This window comes from Lytechinus variegatus, chromosome 1 (genome assembly GCF_018143015.1).
Source record: "Lytechinus variegatus isolate NC3 chromosome 1, Lvar_3.0, whole genome shotgun sequence".
NCBI classification, from domain to species: Eukaryota; Metazoa; Echinodermata; class Echinoidea; order Temnopleuroida; family Toxopneustidae; genus Lytechinus; species Lytechinus variegatus.
In genome coordinates, this window is record NC_054740.1 from 77102674 (window position 1) to 77115402 (window position 12729).

The following is a 12729-nucleotide window of genomic DNA, read 5'->3' on the forward strand; positions in this document are numbered from 1 at the left end:
TGCTCATTTACACGAAGGAAACCATCTCCAAACAGACCAATTTAGATATGCCTTTTCTAAACATTGCTATGTTAGCTTTAATCGGTCTGGAGTCGGTTGTGACCGTAATATTAGGGAAGAATCGCGTCCGCGACGCAATCCATCGGCATGACGGATTTATGCCTAAATGCCTGTCAGATGACAATGAACAGCCGGGAGGGCTTTGTCGAAAAGTGGCGAAACGGAACATTAGTTTCGTCCTAAATATCAGAGCTGACGAAAAATAGCAAACATGTCGTTTGTCCAGAGCCCAGGACAAAAACTGTTGTTTGGATTTACCCGTTGTCGACAAAGACTTCTCGGTTCTTCATTGTCATGAAGGGCAAATTGCAATACATTTTCAGTGTTTTTGAATGCGTCATGAGAGTGAAAACTCTCCAATGCCGTCTTCCAGTAAACACCAAAGAATGATCTATAAAAATCAAGCACCTTATGTTGATACGCACGTCTGACTGTTTGTCCACATACATGACATAGAATAAGATTTTGTGCATCCATATGAATTCATGCTTGGTTTTCTGTTAAAATAGAATCGTATCAAATCAATTTTTTCAAAGAGTTTAAAGTACCAAAACCGAATAAACTGTTTTGAAGGCATTCCTTTTTGTTGTTGTTTACAGGAATAATAGGATAAGAAGGTCTACAGCGAGTAAAAGGGCAGGAAGATAAAAGGGGGAAATGGTAGAAAGAGAGATAGAGGTGATCGGGGATGAGTAAAGTACAAGCAGCAAGATGTCCCGAGTTGATTAACGAGAAAAAAACAAATACAAAATAGAAATGGAAAGAAAAACACGAACAATGTATTTTCCTGCTATGTTTCACTATTAGCTTATATCTAGATTTTAGTCAACCCTTTGGGGTCATTATCATTTTCATTAATTAATTTACTAATTTATTCATGCATTAAATAATTGATTAATTTATCTATATTGTTTGTTCAAATGTATCCACTCATTCATATCCTCCCTTCATAACAATTTTATCCATTTTATTTGTCTTGTTGTCTTATTTAAGGATGTACTCAGTAAAGATTCACTCAAAAATTCCGGCTGTGTTCCCTGAATTGCTATTGTTGTCATTTCAGTTGACTGCATCAAATGAATGATAAACATCTGCCTTTATCTCAATTCATAAATCACCGACGTGTTATATTCTCCCTCAAAATAGAATGTATTATTCAACAGGTTATTAAGCAAAAAGCTTTGACAAGCTAAATATTAACCAAAGTTTTAGAACAGACTGCAAAGATAACAGTGGCATATGTTAATCTAAGAACAGATTGCAATAAAATACCAGCTATTATATGGCCTGTTTGGACCCCTTTTGTATCACCGTGTTATAAATAATGATAGTGGTTTGATTGCCAGAGGGGAATCATATTGTATTTTTCTTCCATCTATCTATTTTTTGTCACCATTCTCTTCAATTATCTTGTCTAATCTACCCCTTACTCGTTTTCTCTTCAACAAGTAGATGGAGTTTAGTACTGCGGAACGTATATAGAAGAGATCAGATTTATACTGCTAGTGGAAAAATATATCTATATGGGCATTGGTGGATCCAGGGGGGGCAAAGCCGGCCCATGCCCCTCCGCCTTTGAGAGGCACAATTAAAATTCATAATGTAAAAATGCCGTTAAAACAGAAGTGTGTCCCCTCCTTTTGAAAGTGAAGCCTTTTTTTTTTTGCTTGTCCAATTGTCTCGTGAACGACATATCCTTCATTTTTGGTAAAAACACTTTTTTTTACTTGTCAATTTTTCCTCAGAAAAAAATGTGCCCCCCCTTGGAAAATCCTGGATCCGCCCCTGTTTATGGGCCATGTCTTAGGAAGAGTTACGATTGATCCAATCAACCACAACTATGGAAAGCCAACGTCAACTTCTAAAATGCATGTTTGGTCTGAATGTTTTCTTACACTCATACATTAATCATTGTCTTGACAGGTCTTTATTTACAAAGGACATTATGCTAATTTCAAGCAGGAATTTGCTTATGACATTGGTGAATTTTCATATAGTTTGATTGGATCAATTACAATTCTTTGTAAGACAGGACCCAGAAACAAATTATGTTATGTCACTTTTGAATTATATTAAAACCTTTCCGTTTTTCTCATTAACAAATTTCCTACTTATTCTAAAATAATTCAAGACAGTCATCTTCATATGTTTCTCGGATCAAATTCACTGGGTGGAATCGACGCATGGCGTATACATATAACTAAATACTAGAAACTTATCTTTTGACATTTCAAATCTTTGGTGAACACAAAAATAATAAGAACATGTAAAGCTTAAACACAATATCAAGTGTTAGTCGTTAAATTACTTAACCTCCATTATCATGATCATACAGGCATCCAAATGAAAAGAATGATTACTTTCAAAAATACTTTGCCGGGATTTAGTGCAGTGTGGCATTATTTTTTCTTTGGGGAAATAGATCATGTGCGATTTCTGGTATGAAAATGATCTTGAAGAGAGAAATTGTTGGAATTAGACGAATTCTTACATTTTCTATAAATCTTAATGAAATTCGCTCGTATAGTTACACGATTGTTTGTCGCACAGACATGAATATTTATCCGTGAAGATTAATAAAAAGATGAAAATATACATGAAATCTGAATTAATAACGGTCTGACCGACCAATGTAACAAGTATATACACGCACTAACTGTGTCATTTCGACTACCAGGCCTATCGAATCATATCAATTACGATACCCCTATTCCGTCACGGGCTTGGTAAAGGTATTGCTGAAAGTATCCATTTCATAATTATAATTCCTAACAGAGAAGTGAAGTTTGAAATAACTAATGCACTGATTTGATCATGATGTCAATTTTGCAAGCTATACTCAAATCAAGTTGATATTCTCAAAGACTATGCCCTATGATTTTCAATATTTCAGACTAAAAAAATTCAGATTTCTTTGCCTGTCGATTCAAAAGTAACTTTCGAAGTTTTTACTAACCGATATTTTATAAACAAGTTTATTGTTTAGGCATATCCGTTACATTATTACCATGATAATGGTATCTGATTTTGGAACGACCACGGCAATATAAAAGAAAAGGGTATTTAACCCAAATTAAGGATATTCCGTACCCAAAAAAGAAAAAAAAATGGTCTTCACTTTCAAAAGACGGGACACACTTCTGTTTTAATCATGGCATTTTTACATTACAAATTTTAATTTTGCTTCTCAAGGGGGGGGGGGCACGGGCCGGCTGTGCTTCCCTCTGGATCCGCAAGTGCTTTAAACTAATTGCATTCAAATTCGTATTATCACTCTTTTTGTTTTTCTCAATATTTCATATTTTTATAATGTATTACAATTGTTTTTACTAAGAAAAAAATGTTTATATTTTTTTATTCATTTATTATTGTCTCAAAAGTTTAAGTTTATAAACATGAAATGGAATGAGCTTGATAATTTCAAAATGCAATAATTATGTTAATGGTTCTCATTCATTCACTCGCTATGATAAAATATCTCCAACTCCATACACTGGAAGTAAGTAGAAGGGAAAAGAGCAGACTGACAATGATGTTTAAGAACCAGAATAATATTGTTGATATAAATGAACTTGATTTCCACAAGGGAGACGAGGAAAAGCAATGGTACCCGCATAGAAGGACCGTTTGCCCGGACAGAAACTTACAAAAATACATTCTTTCCAAGAACAATCAGAGCTTGGAACTTATTAGATTCAAATATAAAGACTAAAATGTCTGTTTCAGAGCAGCACTCTCATCCACACGAGAGCAGCACGCTGGCGATTTGCAGTCTACTGCCCTGCCGATGTAACTTCACAAGGTTCAGAGCTGAGAAGGTAAGCTGAAAAGAACCATGTTATTATAAGGCCTATTGCTTACCATCATCATCATTATCATTAGGATTATTTATATCATTATTAAACCGGAAAGAACGCGTAACTGCATGAAATGACTTTGAAATAAATCGTTAAAAAAAGTCGTTTACCACTACACTTATTTTTTTGTTAAAGATCTACAGAAAAATAGCGCCGATGGTCTCCTCAGTAAGGACCCTGTCAAGTAACTTAAAGACAAATCTGACTAAATTTATTTCTTTCGGAGTAAAAGAAATGCCAAACATTTTCCGGAGTAAGACTTACCTAGGCATTGGTAATATGGCCATCTGGTCGTCTCGAGTTTTTGCCTCCAAATCAGTCAAACTCAGATGAAGCACGTCGATCTCGAGCAAATTCCCCGCAGAAGTTGTTCTATATTTTCTTCCAGTTTATTTTAATTGTCTTAGATTTGTTCTTAAATTTCTATAATAATAATTACACCTTTGAGCGATGTTGCAAGTGGATGGCAACTGCAGAATAAATCTGCCCTGCAATTCAAATTGATTTTTAATATGAAATTAATACTGAATATCAATGAAAGACTTGATGCCAGTCATAGTGTGATCATCCAATGGAGCTAGTCATCAGCCAAAGTGAAATCTCGGTCCCTTTCTAACAACTCGCCGTGAAACTCACTCAACAGTGTGATTAAAATGCGGCGAACAACAATAGAACCACACGCCGTTTCTTACGTGTTGGCTATTGTAATAGACCAACAACCAAAATTGAAACAGCAAAAGAGAGGAGGGGGAAAGTCAGATTCGCAAAGCTGCACTCAGTCAGCACCCTGACTTTTGACGAGGCTCTATCGTGTACTGGCCATTATGAAAAGGGTCAGTGTAAATTACATTGATTAACAGGTATCTTGTTCCTGATTGGCTAGTTCAATAACTCTCAGACAATCTGTTGCATTGTGCGCATGCGTAATTGATCTCTCCGGTATCTGGTTGAGAGCGAAAGATAACAATCTACCAGCGTATGATTTTCAAGCAAAGGGAGATGATACAAAATTCAGAAAATAATATTAAACACCATAACCTTAGTAACCCTAATTTTAGTCAGAGAATAAGAGAGCGAAGGAGATGGATTTACAAAAATTAGAGAGCAGTTTGATAAATTGAAAATTACTACATATATATATATATATATATATATATATATATATAATTATTAGTTATTATACTTAAATGTATTAATTTTGATATCGTGTATCGGTGTAATTTTTATGTCTTTCCACCTTAGCTGTATACTGAACCAAGAAGGGTACATGTATGAAACAAAAAAAGCATCATTATACTAGATAAAATCCTATAGTAAAATCATATAAAAAACATCTCTCTCATCATACTAATTTTGTTTTCCTAAGCGTAAGTTGTGTTTACGACAATTAGGAAGAATAAGCTATCCCATTGACAGCATGCATGCTAAACTCCGAGCAAGGAAAAGACAAGAACGTAACTTAGCCTTTTCTCAGAATTTTTTTTTCTAACAAAAATACGGTATGAATACCACTCGAATCAGTGTTACTGCGTAAGTCATAATTATTCTTTCTTCTTTAACTGATTATTAAAAGCGTGCTATGAAATTAAACGTTTGACACAGCTGAGCAGCGGGACGTCAGTGGACGACGGGCGAGGAGCGCCGCGGAGATGTGAGGAGGAATCTATTAAATGCTGCTTTCTTTTCGCAATATTGGCGCCTCGCTGTGAATGCTTTGCCCCCCGTGTGCTTAGCGGACGGAATGCATGTTGACTGGTGTCCGCTATGAGGGAGGGTGTAGCGGAAAGGGCGCCGCCGAGATTGTGTATAGTGCTCCGTGATTGAGAAACACGCCTCCTCGAATTAATATTTGGAGCAAAGGCATATAATATACGAGGACACGCACATGGTAGCGAGTCGCTTTACAGGTGACGCCCCCGTACTTGCGGCCTAAGAGCACGGTGACAGCCGCTTGATAGACGTACCATTATGATGCTCAGCGCCTAACAATTAACATTGAATAGTAGAAGCTCATTTATTTCCATCCAAGTATTAGATAAACTATTCTATTATCAAGTTGTCGAAATTAATCTTTGAAAAATCAAGTTTCTTTTTCGAATACCCCGTTTTCAAATGAAAGAAAGAACAAGTTAAAGCCTAATTGAATCTTATAAACAGTATATAAGATGATGGAAAGAGATCATCCCTTAAAGGGTCGATGAGCACTGGCGTTCTGTTGGGGGGCTTGATGCCATGCCCCCACGCCTTGAAATAAGTGGCGCTGAGCGCAAATTCGCGCTCATAACGCCATCAATTGCGCCCATGAAGCCCCAAAATCATCAAAATTTGACGACCGGGCGCAAATATTTTCCAGGTAATTGCGCCCGCCGTGAGTGAGCAATGAAGCCATATCATACATGTAATTTAAATATCTGTAAAGCCAAAATCAAATAACTTTCAATTTATGATAAACACAGTTTAAAATTGCCAAGTGCGTCTTTTTTTCTGTACCATAAAAAGTGAGCTACGTCCGTCTTTTTTTTCCTGTAATACATGTGAGCGCGTTCTTCCGGTAGCGGTTTTTCCATACTTCACCATGTGCAATTTCTAATGCACACATTTCCAGTCGGGATATCACAATTCTGTGATATAGTAATTCGAATTGCACAGGAGATAAATCCCTGTTCACAGCACATACGATGTGCAAGTCTTTTATCCTCACAGTCGCCGACCTTGCTTGTCAAAACGGAGCCTTAATAATCCAAAATAACTTAGCTTATAGTTGTGAATTGTAGCTTTTTAATTTCTTTCCTGGAGAGGGGTAAATATCAGACAATAAATAATCTAACAAGGCTCCATCTAAAAAAAAATAGGAGGACGCCGCGTGCACTTGAGTGTGGTGTTAGCAAGCCAGTTTTGAGCTCATGTCTGCCAGAGCTCTGGGTGAGAATTCTATCAGTAATGGCCTAAGTGATGGTGATTTTCCGTTTGAGATAGAGTTTAGATTTCATGTTAATTTTTGAAAACTGTCAAAAACTTTATGATTTCTTCATTGTGATGAATATTTTAGTTATTAATGAATACATTTTCACCGAATTCAGACTCTCCCAGAATGAAAGGCATTTTCTGTGGAGATCTGCGTTTTCAAATAACTTGTGAAAAACTTAAGGTACGTGAACCTACAATACATGTACATAGCCTGTGGCTATGTGCTGGAATTTGAATAGACTGAGTTATTTATTGATTTCGTTTCTTAATTTCTTTAACATAATTTATATGCAATCCAAGTGCACCTCACAGCCACAATCACACACAAACACTCACCCACTCCCATGATTCAAACCATAAAAACCTTAATTTTTTTTTTCTAAATTTATTATTTGATCTGAATTCTCTTTCTCCATCTCTCTCTTTTTTTTAATTTTTATTTTATTCATTTATTTAGATTTTTTTTTAGGGGGGGGTTCATTGATCATGATTCATTAAAGACGAAAAATAAATAAGCCCATGTGTGTGTGGTTGTAAAGGGGATGTGGAGTGAGGGTGTCAAAACACTTAAACATTTAAATCTGATTTCTTAAATGTTTGAATAAGCCTAATACTTAGCATATGCTATTCATTTACTAATTAAAAAATTGCAGGAGCTGCGCTTATACTATAAACAAATTTGCGGTGTGGTTCACCGTTATATATATATTTTTTTTAAATTGCCCCCGGTTCCTGTTAAAAGCCCGTGAGCCGGGGGCAATTTAAAAAAAAATTGCCCCCGGCTCACAGGTGCTTATTTCAAGGCTTGCATGCCCCCCCCCCCAAAAAAAAAAAAAAAGTTAACATCCAAGAATGAAAAAAAGGAGAAAAGGAAAGAAACATTCGAAAGAAAGCGGAAAGAGTGATTTTCTGAATATTTTGTCAAAATCAATCCCAAAAGAAGTTTTTTTTTCCCACCCTTTCTACTCTCAGTATTTAAATACTATAGATATCGGTCTCCGTGATAAGCTTGATTTTAAAAAAGTCAGAACTTGGTAGATAAGACATTACCAGTTTTTCATAAACTCAAGTAGGTTTAAGTTAGGTAATGCATATAGGTGCATTGATACTAATAACAATTACCTAAATACTAGAGTTTCCAAGGCGTTTAAGTGATTAGCTTGGTATGTAGAAATTAAGGACTATCAATTAATTACTAACCATGTTTACCGTGGGGATATGCATATGATTATTGACTGGTGAGTCAATAAAAATATCATAAAATCATAAAATATAGTCCTTAAAGGAAAAGTCCACTCCCCAAGAAAGTTGATTTGAATAAAAAGAGAAAAATCCAACAAGCATATAACACTAAAAATTTTCATCAAAATCGGATGTAAAAAAAGAAAGTTATGACATTTACGGTTTTGCTTAATTTCACAAAACAGTTATATGCACATCCTGGCTGGTATGCAAATGAGGAGACTATGATGTCATCCTCTCACTATTTCTTTTGTATTTTATTTTATGAAATATTCTAATTTTCTCCTTATTGTCAAGTTAAACAACGATTAAATCCACCCTGAACATGTGGAATTAGCATTGTTTAATACTATATGGCTCAGTCAAGTTGGTCCTTATTGTCAAATCTATAAAAATTAAATATTGTATAATTCAAACAATAAAAAAGCAAAAGAAATAGTGAGCGATGGACATCATCGTCTGACTCACCTAGTTGTGCATCACTGTTTTGTGAAAAATAATCGAAATTCTAAAATGTTATAACTTTCTTATTTTACATCCGATTTTGATGAAATTTTCAGCACTATGCTAATTTGATTTTTCTCTATTTATTCAAGTCAGCGTTTTCCTGGGGTGGACTTGACCTTTAAAATCTCCCTGTTTGGGGTCAATATATACACAAATTTCAGTTTGCGCTTCGCGCGCGCATTGCTTAGTAAGACAGTACGTATCATGATTAGAACAATTTGATTATAATGTCCCTTTTTAGGTATTGCATAAAGATGTTGCCTCAACGGAGTCATTCTTTTTCATTTTTTTATAAGAGGATAACATGTAATACCACTTTACCGCAAAAATCAATTATAAAGTACATTTATATGAATAAGAGTGTATCTCGCATCAGATGCAATATTTTACGATATAATGTAAATTCTCTTATTAATTGATGCATAAGACAAAAAATTCGCTTTCATAAAATTAATTAAAAAGCCAATCATAAAAATATGGGTATGAGCATAGAAGCCGAGAAAAAGAACGTGCTTTCTGTGGAATTACACGTGAGTTTTGGCAAAGAAACTTGTCTAACAATCGCTCGATAGACACTATACCCAATACTTAATGGTTTACGAAATAGCATTAGAAAAACGTAAAATTCATGATAAAAACGACGAAATGGGCATGCTTACAGAATTGGTATGAGTAAGCGTAAGCTAATTCAGAATTATAATGCATCTTTACGTGCTGTTTTACCGATCCCAATCACGTTAATTTACTTGGAACCTAAAGAGAGTGAGGTGGTTTGGCAGTGTTTTAACGACTTTTGTTCCACCTTGCTTCAAAAAGATAGAGAAAAGAGGTGCAACTCTCTACATTGTATATAGACTCTAGGTAATTCATTATGAGTGTAAAGTTTAAACGAGTAACAATGAATGAACAAACACTATATATACTAACGATCAGTTTTATCAATGCTGAAGATTAAAGTTAAAGGAGAAGAACGAAGATACAGAAAAATACTAACATTAGGGAAACAGTAGGAATATATAAGAACATCATATTGTCAAAATCAGAAGAAAATCAGACTCGTTATAATGATACAGGATGACAAAGGCAATATTAGTGGGTTGACTTTTTATAAGGTGCATTACAAGCGAAGCGAGTAAGCCGATAATTCATACAAAGGGATGAATTGTACCTAAATAATGATGGTGTAAGAAGAATAACATAATAATAATAATAATCACTAAAGAAAATCCGATGTAAATCATGATTTTGAAAATAAATTATACTGATTTAATAATAAAAATAAAATCTATTAGGGGCAGCAGACTTCCCCCATCAAATCGCGAGTACGTCTTTGTCAACTGAATGAGTAAATGCAACGAAAAAAAAGAAAATGTTACTACAGTGGCTATTGCAGGATATTATGGATATGATGGAAGACGAAGAAAACAAACCTTAGAATAAAAAGTAATCTTCGGTACACTGATTGCAATGGTTTAAAGACATAACATGCAAAAAATAAGGGGTTCTCGCTTCGAAGGGGGTAGCAAGTTACACAAGATGCACAACGAGCAGATTAAAGTTATTTTATCAATTCGGTACATCACAAGATATCTTTGATACGAATTGGCGGGAACCACACAAAAGTTATAAATTCTTTGCTTACTATCACAGAGCAGCTGTGAAAAAATCTTTTGGTTCAAAAGTTCCGCTTTTAAGAAGCTATACCAGCATGACAAATGTTGCATTAAGTGGTGTAAAATGATTGAACCTTTTTTCTATTCTTCTTGTGATAGATGGTTTATCGTATGATAATGCACCATATGTTAGAGGGTTTTTTTTTCGAAAATAATATCCAGGAATCAATTCAAAGTTTCTGTGATCTCAGCCTTCTAGTACGTGTTGGCAATCATCTTTCTTCGTGATGCATCAATCAAACTCACTTTCCAACCTAACGCATGCACTTCCCAAGATTAACGTGAATAACTTAATCCATAAAGAGTACAATACGATGTACCTATACCCAGTTTTATTCAATTTGACACGATTTTACCATTTTATGACTTTGTTAAAAAAAAAAGCCAGAACACTCTCCGCTAAAAGTGTATCATGGCATTCTTTATCACGTTTATCACTGTCATAATACTGCGCAGGATTGATACAAAGGAAAGGGCAAAAGAAGAAGGTAACAGGATATACATGTTAGTTAACAATATGGGGGCTCATCGTTAGTTAATTCTACTTTTCGGAAACTTTCAAAATGTAGAAATGTGTACAGTTTTGAAGCAGACTTGGAATGTCAATTAATTTGTACTTAATGTATAGTAAATCAGAAATGACATGAACAGCTCAATCCAAGTTTTGGATGGGGGGGGTGTGAAGAAAAAATGTCAACAAAAAATCGGTGTACTCCCCACGCCAAATAATAATACAATTTTATACGCAGAGCGCGCCGAAAATTGAAAAATCTTGTATGTTTAATTGCGATTTAACGCCAAGTTTAATTGTTTTATATTGTTTTCAAATGCTTTATTTATTTTCAAGTTGTTAAATTATGTTTGCATTGCATATCATTAAAATATTTAAAGTTGTCAAAATTATTGCCATGGGGCCGATCGATCCCTGCCCCCCCCCCCTCCCCCCCCCCCTCCCCCCCCCCCCCCCGATCGACACGCCTCTCATAATAATGGATGTAGAATGGAGTCTATCTTCCCTGCACCCACCCATATGGAGTTGTTGTTTGCATGAATAGGCAATGCAATATCAAAACTGGATATATATCATCCAGGGAATTTTTTTTCCGCTTAACAATATAGAAGAAAGTCAACATACTCTTCGCAAGTTCGGTGAGGTTATTATTAAAAAAGATATACCGAAATAATTTTATGAAAGATATCGGATGTGGAAGCATGCCAAACACATACCATGCACAGTTATTTCTCGTTATCATTGTCTAACATAGCAGCAGATATAAGTTTACCGATACACAGCACTGCATATAAGCCGAGCACTTGTAACACAGTCGACCTCTGTTTGAAAAGAGGTGACCCTGATTTCATGTTATGAATTATTTGCTATAATACGCCTATATTCCCAGTGATAGGTTCGCTTGCATGGTATCTGTAATGATCCCACACTGACATTAAAGGTGTTGTGGCTCAGTGGATAAGTCTCCAGACTTTGAACCACAAGGTCCGGGGCTCGATTCCCACCGCAGCACTAGAGTCCTTTGGCAAGGCGTTTATCTACATTTGCCACTCTCCATCCAGGTGTGATAAATGGTACCCGGTAGGAAGGAAATCATTGAATGCTCGGGTAATAGTACGCATCGCTTAAAAACATTTGTATCAAGCGCTATATATAGGTGTTATTAAAACACATTTGGTTGTTACATTTAAACTGTTTGTTGTTATGTTCAATGTCTATGGTGTAAGTTTAACATCTCAGTGTGTGGTCCTCTATTAGCACCGACTGGTGTCAGTTTTAACACCACAATTTTTACAGTGATGAATCAAGGGGTGGAGGCACCCCCTCCCCCTAAAAACCTAAATGGCTCAGTACTCAAATTCACGGTTGCTCCCATACCCAATATTTATTCATTCAAATAAACATCTATTTCTTTCATTTTCACAAAATTTCACTATTCAATATAAATTATACAAAGTCATTTGTCATAAAAGAGTGTAAAATTTGTAATGTATAACACATTTTGTTAACATTAGAAGGCGTAGATCGTTTGCACTTCTTCCCAATGATCCTCAGGCTCACTTATAATAAGTTAAATGAGAATGAATCCTAGATTGTCGATTAAAAGAAGCATAATTTATTCCATTGTTTTGAAGTAATTTCTAAGGCATAAGACTGATCAAACATAAATTGGCGTATTTTACCCGTTTTTACAGGGGCCTTGTGATTATTTTTTTTGTCTTCCTCTTCTTCTCCGCCTCCTCTCCTATATGATTATTGATGTATCTATTCATGTTAACATATATATTTTTTTATTTATATTGTTTGTTAAACACTAGTTTTTTTATGTTTATTATGTCAAATGTATATTATGTTCTACAAGCCCAATGGAAATCAGTTTTTTTAACTGTTTTGGGCTTTTTAAGCGTTTATG

The 12729-nt window shown here is 35.2% G+C and overlaps 1 protein-coding gene across 1 annotated transcript in view; it reads right to left on the reverse strand.

The window, feature by feature from the left end:
* LOC121423676 (PR domain zinc finger protein 14-like) overlaps positions 1-4728 on the reverse strand; it is a 28535-nt gene extending 23807 nt beyond the window's left edge. Inside the window, exon 1 of the mRNA XM_041619105.1 lies at positions 4182-4728. Within this exon, the coding sequence (XP_041475039.1) occupies positions 4182-4204 (23 nt within the window). The 5' untranslated portion in view covers positions 4205-4728. The remainder of the gene's footprint in view (positions 1-4181) is intronic.
* Between the last annotated feature and the right edge of the window lie 8001 nt (positions 4729-12729).